General features: G+C 38.4%; 1 protein-coding gene across 11 annotated transcripts in view; it reads right to left on the bottom strand.

Annotated features, from left to right (window-relative positions):
- The window catches only part of Osbpl1a (oxysterol binding protein like 1A), a 220,357-nt gene that overhangs the window by 21,404 nt on the left and 172,669 nt on the right, over nt 1-26,284 (bottom strand). For 10 of the 11 annotated variants that reach the window (XM_058578262.1, XM_046433512.2, XM_046433521.2 and 7 more), the window contains one exon: nt 12,973-13,048. The exons of the other annotated variant lie outside the window; for it this stretch is intronic. In XM_058578262.1, coding sequence (XP_058434245.1) covers nt 12,973-13,048 — 76 coding nt within the window. The remainder of the gene's footprint in view (nt 1-12,972; nt 13,049-26,284) is intronic. 11 annotated transcript variants of the gene reach the window in all.

Genomic DNA, 26,284 nt, shown 5'->3' with positions numbered 1-26,284 from the left:
CCCTAGGTAGAGCGCTGTACCACTTGAAGCCTAGGGTACCTGTGTTATGAATCCCTGTCTACTCAAATAAACTCATTAAGATTTCAGTGTGCCTAAGTTCATCTTTTCGCAGTGGGCAAAGTATCAGCCATCTAGGCCATTTTGTGAGTAATTTTCTGAATGAAATTTGAGACTGTTTTGGCAAATAATATTGGGCTTTTCTGAGCATGGCACTCTGGTATAATTGTGGAATAGGGTATTACAAGATTATCTATATTTTACAGAATAGTTTTCAATTCTGTCTGCCCTTTTAATGACTGGGCAGGCAGCCAAACTGCAATCTTTCAACTCTATTCTCCATGGCTATTCTCTTCGCTTGGTATTCTCTGGAATATTTTGATGATCTTCCCAAACTTCTACCTACCACTATTTACCCTTCCTTGGGGAATCAGGTCTCTCAGGAAGCCTGCTGGCCAAATTCACTTAGTCACGTGAGCAGTCTTGAGGTGCAGTCCAGGCTGAATGCCACCTGACTCAGCTTTGACTTCCCCCATTAACATGCCCACATTCTTAATGATCTATACAAAAATGTGACCTTCACAAAACTGTAACCAACTGCATTCAAAGAAAGTAAGCTCATTTGTTAAGATAAAATACTGTAGAAAACAGCTAGCCAGGTAACCTAATTAAAAGAACTGGTAGATTTATTGCTGTGTTATTAGGGAGATGAAGGAGAACAGGAATTTATAAGGAGAAAAAGAAAGTTCAAATACACACACACACACACACACACACACACATATACATACACATCCCCTAAGATCTCATTAAACCCAGATATTTGCTGTTGGGGACAAACCAAGAAAACTAGGATCACCAAGGCTTGCTTAATTGAAATGGCACAGGCTCTTTCTCGTCTACTGAAAAATTATCTATATTGCCCCCCCTTTTTTAGAGAACACAGAGGAATATATAACTTGTAACATAAAACTTAATAATATAAAATAATACAAAATAGCCTCTTCATGTCCCTTTCCCACTCCTCTCCCCAGAGATACAGCACCAGCAATAGTTTCTGATGCCCATGTATTTACATGCATTACTTCTATGAGGGGGCACAGGAGGAGGGAAGAGAGAGCTTTGTTTATTAAAACATAGCATCAGCTCTGTTTGGAGGGGAGTCTTATTCACATGGAAGGCATGCACAATGAGTCTATCAAGTTCTTGATTAACTGCTGGATGGTGCAATATTAAGACCACCAAACCAAACTAGTTCTACTGCTGCCTTCATTTATTAACGGTGTGATTTTGGGCAGGATCAGCCCTGTGCCAGTTTCTTCATCAATAACATGGTACTAATATAATAGCATCTTCCAGAAATCATCACTATAAGACTAATGTTTGCAAAGCACTTAGACCACTACTGAGCACACTAGTAAATGCTGTGATTGTTAAATTTAAAACAGTCTATATAGTTTTCAAAACATAGGGGCTGGGGTTGTGGCTCAGCAGTAGAGTGCTCGCCTAGCATGTGCGAGGCCCTGGGTTCAATCCTCAGCACCACCTAAAAATAAATAAAATAAAGGTATTGTGTCCACCTACAACTAAAAAATAAATATTAAAAAAATAGGTAGATATGGCTTTAAAGCAGATTTCTCTTTAGTGGAATTTCTAGGTCAAAGACATGCTCACTTAGATTTTTTAGATACTACACCAAGCTAAATGTGTTCCATGTTAGCTTTGCCAATTTATACTACTACTGTGTATATGTGTGTAAAATACTGGGGATTGACCTCAAAGACTCATGAATGCTAGGCAAGTGCTCTAAAACTGTGTTATATCTTTAGTCCAAGTCAGAACTTCCTTTGATATCAAAGATAAAGACATTAAAAGAGGTAAACTACTTCCAGTCTGTTCAATCATGTTGTTATTAAACAACTATTTAATTGAACACCTACTATTTGCCAGGCACTGGATTATAAACCCCACCATAGCCACTCCTGGCCTAGAATGCCCTTCTTGCTTCCCTTAATTCCTCTATAACCCAGCCAGATTTCCAGGCTCAGTTCAAATCTTTCTTCTTCGAGTACTCATTGATTTCCTAGTCCTTCCACTTCCTGGAGTAGCAGAATCTATTGCTCACAACCTAGCATTTGATCATATGTTAGACTGTATTACCTAATGTCATGTCATGGGTACTATCCAGCTTATCTAGCTAACTGTAAAGTAATACAATTCCAGCAGAAAGGGGTGGTATCTTATGCCTTGCCAAATCTTTATCACCTTAAGGAGAGAGTACATGCTGTTGGTGCACCTGGCCCAGATGCACATTTATATTCCCATTGCCCACCATACCTATTTCTTTCAGGCAGTCACCGCACACCTTGGTGCCTCCCCTGGTGCTTTTTTTTGGACTACAAGCTCCCTGAAGACAAAAATAGTCTGTTTACTGATGCACAAATTTTTAAAAAATATTTTTTAGTTGTTGGTGGACCTTTATTTTTATTTATTTACTTTTTTTAAAAAAGAGAGAGAGAGACAAAGAGAGAGAGAATTTTTTTAATATTTATTTGTCAGTTTTTGGTGGACACAACATCTTTATTTTATTTTATGTGGTTCTGAGGATTGAACCCAGCACCCCGCACAAGCCAGGCGAGCGCGTTGCTGCTTGAGCCACATCCCCAGCCCAACCTTTATTTTTATCATTTATTTATGTTTATATATAATTTATTTATATTTATTTATGTGCTGAGAATTGAACCCAGTGCCTCACACATGTGAGGCAAGCACTCTACCTCTGAGCCACAATCCCAGCCCTGATGCACAAATTTCTTTTTTTTTTTTAAGTTGTAGTTGGACACAATGTCTTTATTTTATTTTTTTTATGTGATGCTGACGATCAAACCCAGCACCTTCCATGACGATCAAATCCAGCACCTCGCACATACTAGGTGAGTGCTCTATCGCTGAGCCACAACCCCAGCCCTGATGAACAATTTTTAACATGGTGAAATTCTAAGTTAAAGAAGTAGGTTATTTGGGGATGTTATTTAGCACTAACAAGAAATGAACTATCAAGTCATGAAAAGACCTTGAAGAAACTTAAAGGCTGTACACCCCATGGTTCCAGCTATATGACATTCTGGAAAAGGCAAAACTGAAAACAGTGAAAAAAAAAATCAGGGCTGGAGGAATAAACAGGTGAAGCACAGAGGATTTTAAGACAGTGAAAATACTATATGATATTACAATGTTGGACACAAGTCATTATATGAACATACACCGTATCAAGAGTGAATCTTAAAACTGTGGATTTTAGCCACGCACGGTGGCATACACCTGTAATCCCAGCAACTCAGGAGGCTGAGACAGGAGGATTACAAGTTCAATATCAGCCTCAGCAACTTAGCAAGACCCTGTCTCAAAATAAAAAATAAAAACTACAGATGTGGCTCAGTGGTTTATCACCTCTGGATTCAATCCTCAGAACAAATACAAAAATTTTTTGATCAATACTACTTGAGGAAATATTTAATTCTACTACAGAAAATATCATACAATCACTGTCACATGTGATAAGAGTATACAACTCAAAAATAAAAGCATTTTAGACTTAGGTTTTTGTAAATTATTTATACTTTCAAATTTGTTATGATTTAAATTTTCATTCTAAACAAACTTTCAAACCTGAAAAACATCGGCTATACAGAATATGTTCAAAAAGCAACATGTTCTAATTTTGATAAATACAAGTTTATAGATATAGAAACATATACCAGAAGACTGCAGCACTAAAACATTAATAATGGTTTTCTCTAGGGTTTGGTAGTATAGGGAATCTATATTTCCTTTATATTATTCTGTATTTTCTAAATCTTCTAAAATTAACATGTACTGCATTTTTAATCAAGGGTAAAGCAAGAGATGTTATTATAAAACCTAACCATTTCAAAATTCAAATGGAAAAGGATTGAGAAGCATCCCCAGAAGCTGGTCCACCCTATAACATATGCATAGCACCAATAAGAGAAGATCTAGGGAGTAAGTGGTGTGATGGGAAAAAGGAAACAGCAAAATACACTCAGGTTAGCCTGCTCCTAAAGTTCAGATATAGAAAAGCACTCTGGTTGATAGAATGGGCTCTGATCAGAAAGTAGAATGGTGGCTGTCAGGAGCTGGGAAGAGGAACAGGGTGTTGGTGTTAATGGGCACAGTTTTGGTTTAGTTTTGTTGCTTTTAGTTTTGTGGATGGCTGACAGTGATGGTTACACAACAATTTAAAGTGGCATTAAGTACAATTACAGACAGTTAAGATGGTAAATTTTATGTTATATATATTTTATTATAATTGAAAGACAATGGGGAAAAAAATCACACTCCCCACATTCAAATCCAAGTTCTGTTACCTACTTGCTTGTGGCCTAGAGCAAGACCATAGCCTCTCCCCAAACTGGGGATAAATTTATTACACACCTCCTAGGGCGTGTAAAGATTAGATAAACTCATATAAAACACCTAGAAGAGTGGCAGGCATATGTTAAATATGCAATAAATGCTATTTTCATTAGCTATCATACACAATCCCCACAACCTTAGGATTACATGGAGCAGGGAGGTGTCAAAGACTGGGATGCTTCGCCCCATCCCTGGGCCAACAAAGCTATAGGGAAGCTACTCAGGACAGCAGCATGATTATGGGTTCTGAGCCTAAAAGTGGAGAAGGTGAGGTCAAGGGTGAATGTTCCACATGTCAGCCAGGAGGGATCTATACCCCAAGACAGCCGGGGTGGGTGACTGGATCCTGGTGGCAGCTGTCCCTTGACCAGAATATGATAGCAACCATGTCATTTCCAGCTCAGCTCTTCCTGTGTTCTACATTTCACTTTGTTGAGAACAAGAGATATATCTTGAAAGAATTTAAAGGATTTATTTACTGAAGGAATAAATAGTAACTTTACCTGTAAGACTTTTTTTTTTTTTTCTTCTGAGAAACACTATAAGGACTAGAATATACTCACTGAGGAAATAAGAGATGTGCTGGGGGTGGTTTTGGTACTTAAGCCCTCTCCTTGTTTTGGTGGATCAGATAGGACAGGAATTGCTTCCAGCAGAGGGGTTTGCTTGCTTTTCTCAGGAATCCTGACCTAGGGACTTCATCTTTCAATTCAGAAGCAATGCTGCATTTGCTGCCATTTCTTTACCTGTATCTTCACAGGAAAACAAAAAACATGGAATGGAACGGGAAAGGTCTAGTAGCCATTGGCTGTTCAACACTAGTTGACCAGGCCTTACATGAGTTACAAGTAAATGGTCAAGAATCCAGTGTGTTGCTGGAGGTGGAGATAAGTACGGAGCACGTACTCTAGCATGTACAAGGCCCTGGGTTCTATCTTCAGCATAATGAGGAAAAACAAAAAAAAAGGGCTGGGGCTGGGGCTCAGTGGTAGAGTGTTCACCTGGTACATGCGAGGCACTGAGTTCGATCCTCAGCACCACATAAAAATAAAATAGTGTGTCCACTTAAAACTAAAAAATAAATATTTAAGAAAAGAAAAGAAAAAGAATATGGTGTGAACTCTAGAGACCAAGGCATAAGGAACAAGGGTTCATCATCAATTCAATGTTCAATGGGTAGATTTGTTCTTTAGTCATCTAAAAGCTCCTAAAAGTCAGATATGGTGGTACATGTGTATAATCCCAGCTATTTAGGAGGCTGTAACAGGAGGATCACAAGTTCAAAGCCAGCCTCAGCAAATTCAGGAGATGCTATCTCAAAAAATACAAAGAACTGGGGATGCAACTCAGTGGCAAAGCATGTCTGGGTTCAATCCCAAGTACCAATAACATAAAATAATTAAATAAAACAAAAGCTTCTAAAATTCTAAAAATTCTTTGAATAAAAATTTTCTATAATTTAAATACCATTTTGATTTATTTTAGTAAAGCAGAATATAAGCATTTAATGAAACAAATGCAAAAACTGAGCCAAATAACAGAGGGAAAGGAGGCTGGAGAGAATAAATAGACATAAATCCAGCTCATCATAAAAACAACCACAACCTCTTAGTCTAACATGCTATTTTAAAGCACTACAACTGACTTGCCACTGTACTGATTCCATAATCTGTAAGTATTTGTGAACAAACTTATAATTATTTTAATTGACAAAATTTAAAGATCCATAAGAAGATAATGAAAAATTTTGTGACAAAAAGTACATTTGACGGCTGGAGGTGGTGGCACACACCTGTCATCCCAGTGTCTCAGGAGGCTGAGGCAGGAGGATCCCAAGTAAAATAAAGCAACCCCTGGGTTCAATCCTCAGTACCACCCCCTCCAAAAAAAAGTACATTTTATTTCCCTCCCTCTTAGACCACTTCAAATTCACAGAAACACAACTGCTATGTTGATGCCAATGAAATATGGTTGCATTCCCTAGCTATTTCATACAACTAATTGACATGTGTGTATATTCCAGTAATAGGTAAAGAAAGAACATACTTATTATGAAGGTCAAGCTTCAGGAAGAAACATTAGCTAGAATACTTTTATCACTGAGAGCTTCAGTCAGCTGGAAAAATTAAATATTTATGCCAAGCAATTCTACCTTGTGACCCAGCTAAAAGCAAAGTTTAAATTTATCCATGCAGATTAATAGCAACCAATGATGAAACTGAAGAAACTCCTAATTGCAACTGCTCATCAGCTGACAAACTGAAGAAAAACAGAGAGGGAAGGCTGCTTCAGCACTATAAAAATGACCTGAAAACAAGGCCAAATTTGAGCTCAACTGAAATGGAAGATATTTCCTACATGTAAAGTCTACCACTTTAACCTCCAAATGTGCAAATCCGTAAGACCTATGCTTTGAAGACAAAAGTGAATTCAGGTGTTAGGGTGAGCCTGTCTGCTCTGTGACCCAGGCAGTAGCGGTGGGCAGGGTGCTCACCCAGGGCTGAGACCCAAGTACTCGGTGGACTCGTGGACTCCTCACTCACTCATAATCAGGTACTGGCAGCAGTCTTGGCTGTTCCTTGGAAGGCACTGTGCCTTCTTTGAGAAGAAGGTGGTACTGGCTCTTTCCTCCACAACACTGCCTCCCATAGCTGCAGAGGCAGTAAAAATTCACCCTCCTTACATTTAAGGTCCTTGGAGGGTCAACTGCCTCTTTCCCATGCAGGGTGGGGAGGGGGGCTGTTGAATAGCAAAGATGTCTAGCATCCAGTAGTTGATGATTGGGTGAGAGGTCCTGGCATCTGAATACTGATTATACCCCACACAATGACACTAAGACATTGCAAGGCACTCCAGGTACAACTCAGGATGGACAGTTTGAATAAAGCCTGATGCCCTAATGTCTTCTGCTGCTGTTCACACCAGTGCTTCTCTTCTCAGCTCTTCCAGAATAGTCCAGTAGGGACATGAGAGGTGAGCAGAAGACATGCCACAGAAACAAAGACACTATAGGACAAGAAAGGGGTATGTGTAATTCAGACCTTGATGCAACCAGTAGAAAAACAGGGAAGAAAGGCTTGTGCATGAATGAACACACACACACACACACACACACACACACGAGGCAAAAGATAACAAACGTAAAGCTATTCCTTCCCTATCCTTCCTGTCTAGCAGCTGCATGTCAGAGCTAGGAGGTGGTGTGAACCCTCCTGCTGGAGGCACTAAACCTAATGCTGGACATCTGCTAGACAGGAATGTGGAAGAACAAGGGAAGCCCTGGTAGAAGCTTTGCACTGCATCAGTCTTCCTGTGGCATTTGTGGTTTTATGGAAATCCACTTCCAGACACTCAACCCGACATGCACACTTTGCTAAATGCTGGCTGACTTAGGACTTTGCCTGCACCCATGTTCCATGCTGAGCCTGGTGGTCCACTGTTACTTAAAAAAAGGAAAAGACACACCTGCTATCATCCTGAATTATAGCAAAGTATTTTTTCTATGAAGTGAAAAAGCCTCCAAAGCACCAAATGAAGAGAGGTATAGAAGCATAGTACTATGTGAGTGGAGCATCTTTTACACAAGGCACATTGATTACATTGGAGATCCACAGTCTCCTCGTTTCGATTAAGGGAAAGAACATTATAAACAGGTTTTTATGGCCAGTGTGCCCTGTTGTGGGATATTCTAATTTTAGAGGACGATAGAGTGGGGTGGTGATGATGCCAAATTTCAACTACCTTGCTTCTTCCGTCCTGTCTCTCAAGTCAGTATTTATAACACACCAGACTTGGCCCAAGCTTCAATCTTATCTTGTGCTATATCTATCTAGAGTCAGAATTCAAGAATGGGGCAGTTGTCATAGTGACATACACTAATATGTTTATTTAAATCTAATAATAGCATCACACCTGTCTGATAGGCACTCTGAGCTGATGGCATTTCTGGGTGTGAAGTTTGGGCCTGTGGTTATATGGCGGACATTCTGCATCAAGTGGATAAGCTAGATTCACAGCTTTGAAGGGAATATTGTAAAGTTCATGGTGCGATAAAAGCATTTCATCAAAAAATATTACATTGGCAAAGGTGTACTCAGCAAAAAAAAATATACTTCAATTTTCTCAAACCCTTCTTAATACTGCAAGGTATGAATAACTGAAAGGAAATAGCAACAGTCAAGATCTGAGAACCCTGGTAGAGCTTCTCTGGTACATGTCCCATGAAGTCCCCAAATGTAATGGAAGGGAACAAAACCTTCTCCATGTTAGGGTTTGCCACAAAAATTTCTTAACACAATGCAGTCTAATTGAGTTTTTAGCTTAAGAATCATAAAAAATTATTTTTGACAACAATCTGATTTTTGGCATACAGATGGGAAGGGGTCAAAGAACTGAGTGACATTGCTAAATATTAAAAAAAAAAAAAAACCAAAGAACTCCTACTCCCATCTGTCTATTAATGTGAGCAAGGTTTTTCAATTCTCACATCTATTAAGAAAGCAAGAACATAATGAAAACCCTGTCTCATTCTAGCAGGAAGTATCAGGCATCTCATATCTAAACATAACAGAAAAAAAACCCAACTTTTTACTAATACATAAACAGCATTTTACCTTTTTAAAAATATATTTTAGTTGTAGCTGGATACAATGTATAATTTATTTTTATGTGGTGCTGAGGAACAAACCCAGTGCCTCACACATGTGAGGCCAGTGCTCAACCACTGAGTTAAAACCCCAACCCCAGCATTTTACCTTTTATGTTAATATTTTCATGAATTTGTGTTTGCAGTCTTGATCACTCATATTCTAAAATTTATAAGAACAATGATGCAAAGAATCTTTTAGTACTAAAAAGTCTTATGGTCAAAGATACAGATTTATGAATCTTAACTTTTATACTTATTTTTGTGATAGTAGTCAATAAAAAACCTTCAGAAATATAAAATGAAATTAGGATAATATTCTATGGGAAATAAGGAATGGAAATATGAGTTACAGGGGAAAACAGAACAATAACTTTCCACCTATTAAAAAACAGCTTGCTCAGTATCTCCTCAATAGAACTATTGTAGCAATCAAATCTCTGTTGTTATCTGGATTCTACTGGATACTTCAAAAGAGTGTTACAACACTTTTATTGTAAAAAGTCAGTATTCAATATATAGCTGACCTCTTCTCTTCTCTTAAAATAATTCCGCACTAAGCTTCTATTAACAAACACAAGGTTGGTACTGGCGAATCCCTGGGTGTGAGCACCTACTCAAATTTTGCACCTAGATTCTGGTACTGGTTTCCACATAACCTAATCTCTAGATCAACCCTGCAGAGAAAGCACTAGAGCAAAGGATGGAGAGAAGAAAGAAAATAAGTGAAACACTAGAACTGGGCTTTGGGATTAAGAAGTCTTTCAGAAAAAGGACAATGGAAGTAAGAAAATAAAGAACAAAGGCTTATAACAATCAGCCAACATCAGTATTAGTACGATGTTGGGAATTTGTTTAGAAGCTTTAACCACAAGGAGATTTAGGGTTGAATTCCAGTTACGTAAAGTATTTATTTCCTGGAGTATAATCCAACAGGTTGGTAACATAATCCCATCCCAAACATTAGAAGAAGAAAAGAAGTACGCCATCAGTTTGGGGAAACCTGAGTCTCTACGTGCTTTTTGGAAACAAGGAAAGCAAAATGTGCATGTATGTGGAAGTGGAAGGAGAGATGGTGAGCCTTGCTGGAGAATGCCATAGGCCCTGGTGGACAAATGCCTGAAGAAGAAACAATGACCTCCTCCCTTCCTGAAACAAAATTAGACCTACACCATACCTGGCAGAGAAACATCTATTGTGAGTTTTAAAAGTCATATATTTTAAATGACACTACACCATCAAACTATATCATCATACCATAAACAGGGTACTGTTTTAGAAACTGGGATGGAACCCCAATTCAATGCTGCATAGTGGGGCTGCTGGTTAGGGATGCTCTGACTGTGCTGCTGACAGTGATGGCATGAGCAGAGAAGGTTCAAAATAACATTTCCTGATCTCTTGCTAAATTAAATAACTGGGTCGATAAGCTAAGGAAATAGAGATTACAGCTGAAGGGTATGTATGTATGACTTCTGTAACAGAGACTGACCCCACAAAACGATCTGAAATGAAGTATTTGGATTAATAGCTGTAATGGAATCATGAATATGAAATCGAGGATTTTTTTCTTTCTTTTTTAAATTTATTTCTTACATAGATGACAACAGTGGAGTGCATTACATTCATAATTATCCATTCACAGCACAATTTTTTTTTGTATGAATGTATAAGGGGGGTGACTCAAAGAGGATTTTTTTAAAAGTCTTCATTTTAAGTGTATTATAACCTATGGATACTACTATTTTCAAAATTATGACCTGTTTTGTGGAAACAGGCAGATATTAGAAGAATCTGATACCAAAAGTTAACTTTTTAAAATTTTGCTGTTGTGATAACATTTGTATTTCTATTCAAGATATCTCTTTAAAAATCTCTACTGCTGCCCAGCCCTTAGCCCTTCTGATTCTTTTTGTTGCCTAGGAGAGAGGATCCTATGAAGGACAATGCCCAAAGAACACCACCTCCAAGTGCTGGGGTATTTCCTTTCATTCAACATTAATAATCCTCTAGAATGTTGGTCTCTTATAAACCTCAGCAGAGAGCTGTTTCCAAAGACACTATTTCCCCGGAAGCTTTTCCCCCATGCTTTTAGTAAGTTCTACAGGTAGAGGTTTCAAAATATCCTGTGAAACCTTTTCAACTCAAACTGTTGTGTTTTTATTTGCTTTATTTTATTTATGATTCAGTACAAGTGTTTATTTGCACAGATAATTCTGAAGACAGCTATGCTCACCGCTCTGCCACCAACACTTCCTCACACAAATAATTCTGTACCTAAAAACAAAAAGTATCTTTCAAAGAATGACAGATATGTTCTAACATAACTGGAAAGTTTTTAAAAAATGACTAATCCCAATTCAGAATGTTTGAAAAGCACATATATTAGACATATTGAGAAACACAGAAAACTGTATTTTCCATGATGGACAAAAAGACTAAGCCACATTTGACATTTCTATACACTCCTTTGACCAAATGGCCTTAGATGTGGTACCAAATCTATAGGTAGTAAGAACAATTGTTTCTCAATTTAATGCTATTTAAATCGAGTAGAAAATATTATTTGAGTAAAGGATGAGTATTCATTTGTGAAAATGATTTTAATTTTAGGCACATACATATATACATAATTGCATGCTGCTTTGTAAAAGTAAATACATTTATTAAGGGTTTGAAAAATATTGACAACAATATATTTTTTTTGTCTTGAAATTTTCAGTCCCAAAGTGACTAACAATGTATAATTTACCTATGTATTTATCTATGTGCATTTGCTTTGTCCTACTGAAAAAGTACTTTTAGAGCCCAAGTCTTCTCTCAGCTGTAGTTAAGTGCCGATAGTTGAGAAATCATCCATTTCTCAATGCACCTAAATTCTGGTTTCACACAGGAGGCAGCACCACCCAGGAAGGTACCACAACTGACCCATCGTCTCAAGGAAATGGTTCAGCTGGGATCAAAGCCTTCATTATCGGTGTACAAAGTTTAAATTATTTTCCATTCAGGAGTTGGAAAACATTTGTTTAAAAGGAATGTATCTGGAATTAGAGCTCCTTGGAAACAACCTTTGGAAGTCTCAGATGATATCACCCTACTCAGAGAACAGAGGCCACTGAAAAACGCTGAAGTGGCACATCAGCACTTAAAAGATTTCAAGCATCAGAAGGACATGTTCAGAAGTTGACTCTACTTCTCCATGCAGGGAAAGTTCTGGGAGTAAATTCCAACGTTTAACAAGGTAATGTATAGAAGATTCCCTGGCATCTCAGGACCCACATTTTAAAATTTTCATCTTTCTGGGTAGTTACACTAAGAGGAATTAAGAGAATTTTACTCAGAATTCTAGCCTAAGAAGTGTTGACCACTACCTTAAAGAGAATTCAGGGAGTAATATAATGGGAAAAGTTGCCATTTCCCCATGGTCCCCCAAGATCAAACCCACCTGCACAGATAATGAAGCAAGAGACATATTCCAAACGTTTAACATGCCACACTTACAAATCCAAAGTACAAAACTTAACTTGGTGCACAGGAGTATAAGTGAAATCATACACTACCAATGTGGTGGAAGATCTGTTCTTTGAACAAATTTCTGAATAAGTTTATGCGAATATAAAAATGTGTTGTGACAATAGGAAAAAAAGAGCTTTTTTCTTATTTTCTTGTAAAGAAATGTCACATTAAAGCCATATTAACTGGCATAAAGAGTAGTTCAAATTCCGTCAGGAAAACTGATCTTAAGACCTTCTGAGGTTTTTGACTCTCACAGGTTTCTATAAACATTGCTGTGCATTATTTTCATGCAAGCTGTTTAAGAGTCCCTTCCAAAGGATATGCAATCACACCTCTATCTGCTTAATGCCATATGATGGAACAGACAGCTAATTTACCATTCCAATACATTTTCTGAGGATGCTCCAGATACTGAAGTCGTTTCTGGAAAACATGGGAGAGGGCAAACTTGTTCTGAAAAAAGAAAAGAAAAAGAGTTCATTTTAATGCCATTGACGTTGGAAAGGGAAACCTGTTGTCATTAATATGGGATGGAGGCACACATGTAAAGACACTTATAAAATGTGCATTGTCACAGACAGGGCAAAACAGTCAATCTAGGGTTCTGCCTGTTCACTGCTATTCTGGACCATGAAAAGTTCTGCAGCAAATCAGCAGGCCCTCTGTCTTCATCGTAGCATGACCCAGATTCTGTTAAGTCTTTCTCAATTCTTGGGGTCCAGCAGTCTGAATCACCTCAGAGGGACACTATCCTTTATGCATTGGCACATCTAACACAGTTGTTATGATTCAAGAGCACACCTGCTATACTCAGATATTTAACAAATAATTGTGTTCTAGCTTCCAAACAGTGTAAATAAAATACCATCACAGAACCTAAAGATTTTTATGAAATTAAATGGGAAAATGCCTTCGAAAATATGTAAGTAAAATATTAAAGTAAAATTTAGGTCCCAAATCACATATAGCACTTCCAGGACAATGACACTGAACAAAATTGAGCAACTCTGAACATATTGGAAAATCCTTTACTAAATAAACCTTGACAGAAAGAGCACCCTTGAAGCTGCTGCAGAGGTTTGGAAGTAGCCAGAGGGATGGTGGCTATCAGCAGCAGAAGTTCTGTGGCTTGGTTAAACAGCACATCACAGTCCAGGCACGGCAGGCCTGGTGGTGGGCAGGGTGCTGAGTCCGTTTCCACAGATAAGCAGAGCAGCATCACAGGTCAGGAGGGCAAGAGATGCTCACACCAACTTTTTAAAACACTGAATAACAATTCATTCTTTTTCCAGTTATGGCAAGGGATGACAGTTTTCCTGTGGCCTCGAAAATATGTATGTGAAATATTAAAGACAATATTAAACAAAGATATGTACCTTCTAAAAGAACTTCTACGTTAAACATTAATTTGACTATAAAAGTTAATAAAATTTGAAATTTTAAAATAAACAATATTACTTAAAATTCTCTATTGTAAAATTCTTTTGGTTTGTCAGGAACAAACGCTGCTCATTTGGCAGATATGTCATCTAACCAATCTGCTGGATAAATGGCCACAGATGGTATTTAAATCACATTCCCCATTTTCCAAGACTACTGATCTCTGTGATATGAACAATGGTTATAAGCAATACAGATCTCTGCCATTATCCACCATGTGCATGTATAAAACACTATTCTGATATATGTAAGCTAAATTTTCTATCTCCTGACTATGAAAAAAATCAGAAACGTAAAATATCTAGGAAGTTGTGAACCCAAAATAAGCATTGTGAAGACTGAATGAGGGCTATAATTCCCCCTATGAATGTTTACATTAAATGTGTCCTACTGCTCTGATTAAAGACAAGGAGAGCAGAAAAGCAAGAAAAACAACAATATTCTGGAGGCATTTCAAGAAATTCCATTTCTCAGTTCAGAAATCACCACACCAAGTGTCCTACCTGGCAACATCCTCTATACTCATTTTTATGCACATAACTTTTTGTGGTATTTTGTAAAAATTAAAATTATTCATTTATAAGTCAGACAATCTGAAACATTGTATACTTCTAGCACAAACAGATAGAAGAGTAAAGAAAAGGGATTTCAAAGGGTAAGTGGTCATTATAAAATCCGTATTATTTTCTCTGTAGTACATGCAGAGCCAAGTGCAAACCCTCACTCACATCCACACACTGTGTGCAATAAACAGATCAGATGCAGCAAGAAAACAATGGCCTGGGGACAGGCATACCATACACAAGCTGTGGTTCAGACTTCCTGGTATGACCACAATCTAGGTCAATAGCCTCATGGGGCTACCAGGACAGGTACAATGGCAGACTGTCAAAGCACAGAATACCCAACATATCTCCAAGGGCAATTCAAACTGGAATCCAGATCCAGGTGCCATATCTAAAAGGAATCTTAATTCCCTCCACTCAGGAGAACTTATCAGAGGCTAGGCAAAGGTGTCTGGAAAACATCTCTTGTAAGAAATGGCAAATGAACCCAAAGAAACTGGAGGTCTGGGGAATACTAGGCACAAAAGAGGTTCTGGGGTATCAGAGGACAGGCCTGGGATGGCAGTAACAGTACCATCTCTGTAAACCCTCCACCAGAGTACTATGCAACTCTGCTTCATCCTCCACAGCACTGATCAACATGTGACATAGGTTTCTTGCTTATCTGTTGACTCCGTGGCCCCAAAAGGTATGTAAACTCCCAAGAACTCAAACATCATTTACACATCATGTAGCCTTGTGCAGCCCAGCCTGCCGTGGACAACACCTAACTCAGAATAGGAGTTTAAGTATTTGTTGAATAAGCTTTGGACTTTATGAAGCCAGTTGGCAGATGTTACCTCTTTCATAAAGAATTTGGTTTACGAGCAACCTAGGACTACTGGTGAAAGTTCATGTTAGTATAGCTGACGTAAAGACCTGTCTTGCAATTAACTCCAACAATGGGAGCCCAGAGATTTCACCTCTAGCAGAGTTTCAGGCAGAGGCTGGAGGCTGGGCCTGAAAGGGCCCTTTTGCAGGGGGAGGCTGTGCTGCTGGACCTCTTACAGCGAACAAGAGAGCCCCACAACAAAGATCATCCAGGCCCAATATCAACTGTGCCAGAGTTGAAAAGCCTGCCAGAGAAACACGAAGGTGGTAGCCACATTAACCAAGTAAAAAGGAACACAATAAACTAATGTTTTTTTATACCAATATAAATATTAGCATTTCAACATGTAATCAACATAAAAAGTATTAGTGAAATATTTTATTTTTCCATACTGTCTACAAAATTCACTGTATATTTTACATTTGGAGTGTACCTCAATTTAGCTAGTATTTTCAACATTTAAAGAGAAATCTATTCTTAACAGAACATAGTTGTATTTAATGGACTATTATATACTGCTTCATTATACAATTGAATTTATATCAATTAAAATGTGATATGGCAAAGGTTCAGTTTCTCATTCATAGTAGTCACATTTCAAGTGCTCAAAAGCCACAAATGGCTACTTTATTGGACAAACTGGTTCTCTAATTAATTCTGAAAACAAAAGGAATGTACTCTTTGAAGATTGTGGGGGAAGAAAAAAAACTTTTCAAGTATGAGCGCCTAAGTTAGATTGAAACAGTTTACAGCTTGAGCATCAAGAAAATGTAACATCTTCTGCAGTGTTATTTAAAGCAGCAGGGGGAAGAGAGTAACAAAAAAAAAAAAAATAGGAAGATTACATTTTAAAAAAGTGATTGGCATTGAAAAGGATGTTTCTAGATTTTAAAATTCCATTCCCTCCACCAGAAAAAAGAAATGAAAAAGGAGAGAAGTTCCCACTGACACTGGGTGGTGGTTTTAGTTCAGGCAGAAGTCAGCACAGAAGAGGCAGCAGTCAGAACATTCAGGCTGAGCACACAGATTAGTGATTCTCTCCCGCTGAAGTTGATCTGAGGGTCATTATCCTACATTCTATGCTTCCTTTTTTTCCCTTCACACAGAGAGAAAGCACCCTGTACCAGGGACTGACAGTGCTATGCCTAGTTCTAGTTTGGACTATACAGATGACATTATGACTATCCACACAACAAGACAGTAACTGGTTTTAAATGAAAAGTCTCCTTGGAGTTGTTTTCTCACTCTGATGGAAAGGGCTCCATTTGATGTCCCACCATTATTTTCTTTCTACCCACTGCTGTAGGCAGACTCCAAATCAAACCAAATGAATTTATGAAGTGTAACTAAAGAATGCTGGGGCTCAAATCCTCATTACAAAAAAAGTTAGGCACAGTCAGGAGAACACAGCCCTTCCCCCGAGTCTTTAAAGGAGACTTGGCAGAAACCATAGGAAAGGCTCTGCTGGACAGCTCTGCACATTCATGAAAACTGCAGACTAGACCACTACACCTGCTGTACATCAGGCCCACTGCCTTTCTGTTCCATGGATTGCTAGGTTGTACCCACAACACTGCTTGCTCACCAAGAGCCTTAGAAAAACAGTAGATGAAACAAAGGCAAGCAAAATGAAGCTTGGGCTAAAAATGGGTGCCAAATGTGCCTTGCTGTTCAAGTTTGCCCACTAATTTTCATGAGGCACACCATGAGTTATTCTGGACCTTGGGTATGTAGATATGTAGATATCTATCTATCTATCCAAATAAACATCTTACACACACACACACATGTAAATAAAACATGTATACACACACATATACATATATATGTACTGAACTGAAATAATCATTATTTAGGTATGTGTGTATGAGGGAGTCTTTTTCATGGAGGACATAAACAAAACCTGTGGGATGGGAACTAGAGCCATAGCACACTCCTGCTGCTGCCTCGCTGCAGAACCTGGGGCAAATCTCCTAAGTCAAGGCTACGCAGCTAGACAACTGCCTATTTTGTTAAGAGAAATTTGTATATTATAAATATTTTGTTCACCACCTACTTTCTCCAAGTCTAATATGATTCTATGTATAGTATCACCTATCTAGGAAGATTATTATCATTATATTTTATAAGTGAAACAAAGTAACAGCTATCTTTCAAAATTGTCTTAATGGGCAAGATAAAAACACTTCATCATTCATTAAATAGTCACTGCAAAAGAAAGCTAAATGTCTTAATTCACAAAGTTTGGTAATCTCATTCTTGAATTTTTTTAATGAATAAAAAATTATATATTTAAACCAAAACATATACAACAAAAAAAAAGCATTCTTCTCAAGCACATACATAATCAAATGAGCAAAAAAGTATGTAGCTATTTTTCAAATTACTAAATAATACATTATTATAAAACAAACGAAATAATCCACCGATAAAGAGCAAATCTAGTCTTACTGCCTGCTCCAATACAAATAACGTGGGGCTCTTTTCCACATTTTTCTCTCTGCACATGCAAGTATATATATTTTTATTGAAATATTACCCTATAGCTCACACTGCTTTTTCATTAAATAATATATCATGTACACCCCTTCAAGTTGATAGATACAAGTGTACACATCTTTCTTCCTTATATCTTTAGGCACATGTACATGTGCACACAAGTAATCTTACATAAATAGCATATCATGAATGATGGGGTTTTTAAAAATTTTTGTTTTTGCAGGGATGAGGACCAAACTCAGGGCCTCACAAATGCTAGGCAAGTGCTCTTCCACTGAGTTACCCCCAGCCCCCTGGTGTAATTTTTTATGTACTCTATATCACCTCTGTTCTTGTTGCTTACCACTCTATTATCAATGCTATAAAGAAGCTCTTTTTCTATTTTCTCCATGTTCCCAAGTAGTTACATACAGAACATGCATGTGTGTACAAAAGGACTTTCTGACTTTAGGATACCAGGACAGAATATTCATTATACATAATTCTTTATGGCTTGCTTTTCTCACTTATATCTTATGGGAATCTGTTGAGATTAAATGGTAAATATTCTTTTAATCAATGTATAATATTACCTAAGAATAATATATATCAAAATATAGTCATTCTCCATGAAATGCATTCATTGTTTGTTCTTTTGCCAAAACCAACAACATAACCAAAACATCTCAATACATTATATTCTTATTTAAATCTGATGCTTTCAATTCTATGTGATAGAGTAGCAGGAGTAAGACTGAAGTATCTCTGTCTCCTGTTTCCAAAGATGCCAGATTGCTTTCTGAGAAATTTTTAGCAATTTCCTATTTCACCAATCATCTATGAGGGTACCCTTCTTCCCACATCCCCTCCATCAGCAACTGGTGTCAACAGGTGCTTTGTCTACGTTTTCAGTCTGCCTGCTAGAAAGTGTTGCTGTCATGCTATTTTACTTTGTTGTCCCTTGGCCACTATTCAGTTAGAACATCTTTCTATGTTTATTAATATTTGAATTTACACATCTATAAGCTGCCTATTTATATCTCTGGTTTTCCTGTCAATTTGTGAGACTTTAAGATACCAGGACAGAATGTGTGTGTGTGTGTGTGTGTGTGTGTGTGTGTGTGTGTGTGTAAAAGCTGGTATTAATTCTCCTGCCTCCTGTCCCCTACCCCAAGTGCAGGGATAAAACCCATGGCCTCACACATGCTAGGCAAGTGCTCTACACTGAACTACATCACTAATCCACATTTGCAGGTTAAAGAAAAAAACAAGACTTTTATAGAAATGACTTTTTTAAAAAAACTTTTGTGTATATTGGTTAAGGTTTCTCCCACCAACAGTTTTTTTTTTTTTTAAATTTTCAATTCTGTAATGACAAACTATACACATCTATTTCAAGATTGCAACTCTACAAAGCAGAGGTCTCTTTAAGGGGTTTGTTCTTATTTCTGTTTTGGACCCTTGTGACTCTAGGATTCCCATGCCCTCTGAGCCCTTTCTGTTCCCTTTCTTACATGACAGAGGAATTCTCCCTTCAACAATCTTTTTACCTGTGCCTCCAGGAATCTTAACAGTAGTCTACAATTTTTATTTAACTCCTATTTCATTTTAAAATACCACTGATCATTGATTCTCAAGTTCAGAGTTGGATGGGTCTTTTGTTTTTCTGTTTTTTAAGCAGTACTTTAGAAGTGCTGTGACATCAAAATATCCCTGAGCTAACTTTAAATGAGCTCTACCAGGATGAAGTGTTTGAATACTAATGGCTAATGTTCAGTAAATGTTTACTCCATTTTAAAGCCTGTGTTAATCACTTAAAGGGCACCACCTCATTCAATATTCAAAACAGTTCTATAAATTAAGCACTCCCATAAAATAACTTGTGCATGGCCACAGAAGAAAGAAGTGATAAAACTGGGATTCTTCACACTGACTGTGTAAACTTGAACAAGTAACTATCCAACTTCTCCAAGTTTAATGTTTCCACTTATAAAGTGACAATGCTAATATTTCACAAGGTCTTGGTGGGGTTCCATGGCTATAATGATAATGCATACAGAGCAGTGTTTCATAAACTCTGGGTGTCATTAACTGCAAACTGTCAACTCAATTTAATGGATAATATAACCACCATTTTAAAAAAAGTGAAATAGAATATATCTAGCAATGGTAGGTGTTGTTAGTGAAAATTTTGTTCCAATAACACATACATACTCCTGTGTGCAGGATTATGTATGTGTATCTATATATCTATCTACCTCTCTCTCTCTATATATATATATATGTGTGTGTGTGTGTGTGTGTGTATATATATATATATATATATATATATATATAATTTTTTTTTAATATGGGACTTGATCAGTGACAGGAAACATTCAGTCCAGGGCCTAGCAGGCAAAAAACTGTCAACATAAAGTGAATTCTGATGTTGTTATACAGTGGCTATTTTAGGAAAAACCATCTTGTCTTTCTGTCTGAGCTGTAAAAGATTTAAAATTACTACTAGTTTCTGTATAATTATTATGGTTTTAAAGGTGATCTAGAAAAGTAGCTACTTATGGAATAGTCTTCATAACTATAGAAAGGTTTTCACAGAAAGGCAGGTATAAAGTTATTTCTATTAAGCCAAGACAAAAGCAGACATGAAGCAGTTTTGCACAAGGAGGATGAGTGTTGCCGGCAGTGGATCTCATTTATGGTTTGATATCAACACAACCTGAGATTTTTCAAACTAATAAGCTACTCTCTCAGAACTTCTGGTTAGGACATGGGAGACATTAAACAAGGATTCTATTTAAACAAAAACTGTCCTTAAGGCATAATGAAACAACTTGGGAAGGACTCCAACCTGGTGAAGTCCCTTTCTTTCCTGTTACTTAATAGTTTACTGGTATATTCCTTGTTTTAATGTCATATGACATGGGTGAAAGTGTTAGGCCAATTCTGTCCAAATAATATTGTTCATTTAATTGAAATGATGAAAGAGAATACACAAAAATAATTTCCCACATTTAATTTTACTGTGCTTTAATCGTTCCATTAGCATTATTAAATTATATTGAAACTGACTTGTCTTCAGATCTGAGAGTACTTATTCCTACAAAATATATCCTTGGAAATTTAAAGCATGGCTCTTCCATTCAGTCCTTTCTTCTGCACCTAGGTTTTAGGAATAATTTCATACTCACATTGTCAGCAATAGGATTTTAAAAGAAACATCAACATTTATTTTCTTAGAACGACAAGGCTGTCTAGTTCCATGCTTTGCTTAATTTTCACAATTCTTTCCTTGTCTTCATCCTCTGTTCTTTCTGCACATATCTGCCATTCACTAGTAATCCCTACTTCCCCCAGGTTGGAGAATATAGCTTCTCCTCTGTATTCGCCATGGTACTGAGAATTTGGCATGACAGGTACTAAATGTGTTAAAAGAAATGGTTTTACATCATGTCTCTTAAATTAAAAAGGAGCCAAAGAAAGAAAAACAATGAAATAATGAGACAGATGAATAAGGAGAAACTGAGATAAAGAACACAGTGAACATTTTTTGTCTTTAAACTACTTCTTGAAAAAATATTTTCAAAACCAACTTCTTTAAAATCATTTTCACTTGCATGTAAATAAACATTTGTTCAATGTTATTAAATATTCTGCAGAAATCGTGATTTTAAGTACCAACATATTCATCTGGATATTTTGAAAAGCAAAACACAACTCAATTCTTAGCTCTGATTCAAGATCAAAAGGATGAACCAAACATCTCAGAAAACAACTTCACAGAGAAACAGACTTGTTAATAAATCTTATTAATAATGAAAATTTGTATGTGTACATGTGTATTTATCATGTGCTCTCTATGTGTGTATATCTAACTGTCAGATAATCATCATTTCTCAAGTATCGGAATTATTCTGCCCTTCCCCCAATCCTTTTTTCTATAAGTCCCAATTTAATCTTAGTGAACACAACTTGTATCTTTTAATTTCTATTGCCCTACTGATCTTTATGAAACACCCAAACTAGTCTTCTATATTATGAATTCATTAGAAATAAACTATAAATACATTTATATTCATAAAATTGAAGATTAGATTTTAAAATGAAGATAGATTAAATTATTGCAGTAATAAAGTACTGTCATTTATGCATCAAAATACTGTAAAAATCTTTATATGGTTCATTTGGGACACATTTCACAAATCTATCCTTCAAAAAAAAAAAAGATTAAAAAAGGAAATGATGTGTGTAAAGCCTACTAAGATCATCCCAAGTCATTTGAAAAATATCAAACACATTTATTGAAAATTACCATTCTTCTTTCTACCCCTTCTTTGTCCTGGTTAGGGTATATGGAACCATACAGACCGCAACCTATTCTCACTATCTAAAAGGATAACAGTTTTTGCAAACACTCTTACTTATCACTCATTTTTTTAAAAAACATACCGTCCTATTGTTGCAGATTTACTTAACTTTATTCCCATTAGATTCTAAGCTTTGTTCAACCTGCAGTGAACAGCAGATCTGTAGCTGGTCAGAACTATAGAAAGTGTTGCTGAGATAAATTTACAGCTATTAGTTTTCTGTACTTAGGGTTCTAGGATGAGTAAACTGTCCTACAGTGCACTATTCTTCTATAGTCAATAACAAAAGCCTATTTATGTACCTAGAGAAACTAAAATATCACATCACAGGATTTCTGATGTGCTTTTAACACCTTCCATTTTTCTGTCATTCTCATCAAAGATACTGATGAAGTTAACCAGAAGAAAACACCATCAGTTATACTAAAGAACATAAGAGTAGTAAACATTTGGGGAAGGTAATGATTTCTTAGGACTCAAAAAGCACTAATTTGAAAGAAAAATTACAAAGCAGACTTCATCAAAATTAAAAACTCGTGTTTTTACAAAGAAGAAAGGTATCTATTCATTATTAGGAAAATGAAAAGGTAAGCTACACCAATACTCATGATACATATAATCATAAGAGGATGGGTATCCAAATATATAAAGAATTTCCACAAATCAATATTATAAAAACATATAATCCAATTTAAAGTGAACAAAATCCTCAGATACTTCACAAAGGAAGACACAACAGTGTTAATAAACACACAGACAAGTACTCAAAATCACTGAAGGAAGTAAATTAAAACCACAGTGACACACCATGGAACACCACAGGTCATGAGCATGTGAAGCAACTGAAATCCTCATGTATTGGTAACAAGAAGGTAAAATGGCACATGGGGAACAGTATTGTAACAGGGTGAGGGGTTGGAGGGGGAAGTGCTAGCAACTGAATTGGAGCAGGTTGTGTTCCACACTTTTGCAATAATGTCATGGTGTATGTTTCCTGGTGTTATAGATAACTACAAAGAATGATAATTAAAAAGCACCCTTTTCCCCTAGCACCTGAGAATTCTCTTACAAAATGACAAGAATGAAAACATGTCCATAAAAAGATAACTATAAAAACAATTATAGCGGGGATGGGGATATACCTCAGTTGGTAGAGTGCTTGCCTGGCATGCATGAGGCCCTGGGTTCAATCCCCAGCACCACATAAAATAAATTAAAAAAAAATTATAGCAACTTTATTTCTAATTCCAAACTGGAAACAATCTATATGTCCTGTCCATCAACAAGACTACAGATATGCAAATTGTGGCATATTCAAGCATCAGCATACTGTTCACCAATAAAAAGGAATGAACATTGATATGCAAGATAGGGATGAATCTCAAAAATACAGTGTTGAGCGACTAAAGCCAGGAAACCCCCCAGAAATCCTCCCCCCCAAACAATAAACAAACAACAAAAACCCAGAAAACAAGAGTATATACTGTATGATTCCACTTGGAATGCAGTTCAAAACTGAACAAGACTAATCTACAGTGACAGAAATCAGATCAGTTGCTGTCTATGGAGGATAGGGACGACTGAAGGCAGAGGGAACTTTCTGAAGTGATGGAAAGTTCCACATCTTGACTAGGATGTATGTTACATGAGTACGTGCATTTGCCAAAACTTACAAAATCATATACTTAAGATTTCTGAATTTTGCTGTACATATAAATTTTGCTTCAGCAACGAAATTTAAAAAAAACTACAATGTAATTTATTGGTATAAATCAGCATTTTTCAAACTTTTTGAACTCAAAACTATTTTTACTCTGAAAAATCATTTAAGACCTCACCCCAAAAAGTAGCTTTTCTTTTAATGTGAGTTATATCTTTTGTTATTCAACAATTAAAATACAACAATTTAAAAAACCTTTTCACTTAACCAAAAACAACATTTTTATGAAAATAACTACTTTCCAAAACAAAAATGTGGAAGAGTGGCATTGTTTTACATTTCTGTAATTTTTGTATGTCTGAATTCTCATAACTGCTTCTGTACACAATCTAGGATCTCACATATCATGTTGTCTCCAGCAACTCCACTGCATACTTATGGGGAATGAAATGAAAAAGGCAAATGTCTTAGTGATATTATGAAAGTTGTTTAAATTTGCGGTCCTGTAAGACAACCTTAGGGACAACCCAAGGGTTCAAAGACCACTTTCTAAAACCACTGGCAAGGACAGTCAGTAGACTGGTACTCCCTTTTTCTAGTATATCTTTACAAAATTTTGGAAGGCAGCAGGGAGGTGAAAATCTATGTATTCAACAAATATCGATTAAATTTCAACCACTGTGATTGCTTTTGAAGATATTAGGAAGAGCAGCAAGCGCTGGGAAACAAGGAGATAGTGACGCAGGGATACAGCACTCCAGTTTCTGCCAGCCATGCAAGCACCGTACTCAGTGCTGAATTCTGGGTTCGAGACGGGGGAAGGAAGCGGTCCAATTCGGTTCTCCACACCGGTCAGACCACAGAGGAGGCCAGTGGCCACCATCTTGGAGAGCTGACGTCACCATCCCTGTTTTCGACTGACCACAGCTCATTCAGCCATAGAACAGGTAATTTCAGGCTGCCATTCGCCTGCGGCTTGCAGACAGATTACTCAGGCTCAGTGCTAAATAACCCGCGGAAACTGCTTCTTGGAGCCTGCTCTTATCAGAGCATACACCGAGCACGGAGCGGCCGAGTTCCGGCTCCCGGAACTGCTCTGGCCCAGGGCTAAGGAGCCCGCGGAAACGGCTTCTTGGTCCGGGTCCTGCTGAGTACTGTGGAGGTAAATACCAACTGAGCCTTTGTGGGCAGTGGCAACAGGACTGAGACGGGGCCTGTGAGGGACGGTCAGGACTCACCCGTTGCTTTGGTCACCCAGCAAAGGGAACGAAATGCTGCCATTCGCATAGGCTACCAACATGGCATAGATCTGATGTCATCAGAAAGTGGCGGAGGAGAGAACTTCATCAATACCAGCGGCGACAGAAACAGTTGGTCTCCTGGTAGGGAGGGTGAGGCACAGACACCCGAGTCTCTCTCGCTTTGTCTTCGAGCCAGAGGGGAAGAGCCGGGCCGCCGCCCGCGCCCGGAGCAGGCCCAGCGGCTCGCCAGCGTGGTGGTCGCGTGACACCAACTGGAGAGGGGGCGGAGCGGAGCCGCCACCCACGCCCGCAAGGTGGGCAGACCTGCGACCCAGTGGTACGCGGGTGTCGTAGGAGGGGCAGGGCAGAGCCGCCGCCCGCGCCTGCAAGGTAAGCAGACCTGCGACAGACTGGCGGGTCAGGCCCAGCGGCCTGCCAGGGTGGTACACACGTCACCCCAACTGGAGTAGGGGCAGAGCAGAGCCTTCGCCCGCGCCCGGATCAGGCCCCGCCGGTGTGGTGGTCACGTGACCCCAATTGGAGTGGGGGCGGAGCAGAACCGCCACCCGTGCCCGCAGGGTGGGCAGACCTGCGACCAACCTGCAGATCAGGCCCAGCGGTCCTCGGGCATGGTATAAGGGGCAGGGCAGAGCCGCCGCCCGCACCTGCAAGGTAGGCAGACCTGCGAGAGACTGGCGGATCAGGCCCAGCGGCCTGCCGGCGTGGTACACATGTCACCCCAATTGGAGTAGGAGCAGAGCAGAGCCGCCGCCCGCGCCAGGAACAGGCCCAGCGACCTGCTGGCGTGGTAGTCACGACACCCCAATTGGAGTAGGGGCAGAGCAGAGCCACCACCCATGCCCGAAAGGTGGGCAGACCTGCGACCAACCAGCGGGACAGGCCCAGTGGCCTGCCGGTGCGACAGACACGTCACCCCATTTGGAGTAGGGGCAGAGCAGAGCCGCCGCCCATGCCCGCAAGGTAGGCAGACCTGCGACGGACTGGTGGAACAGGCCCAGCGGCCGGCCGGGGTGGTAGGCACGTCACCCCAATTGGAGTAGGAGCA

Source organism: Marmota monax, unplaced genomic scaffold (assembly GCF_021218885.2).
Source record: "Marmota monax isolate L192 unplaced genomic scaffold, Marmota_monax_Labrador192_F-V1.1 WCK01_AAM20220418_F8-fsc00126, whole genome shotgun sequence".
NCBI lineage: Eukaryota > Metazoa > Chordata > Mammalia > Rodentia > Sciuridae > Marmota > Marmota monax.
This window is presented reverse-complemented; position numbering and strand designations above follow the sequence as displayed.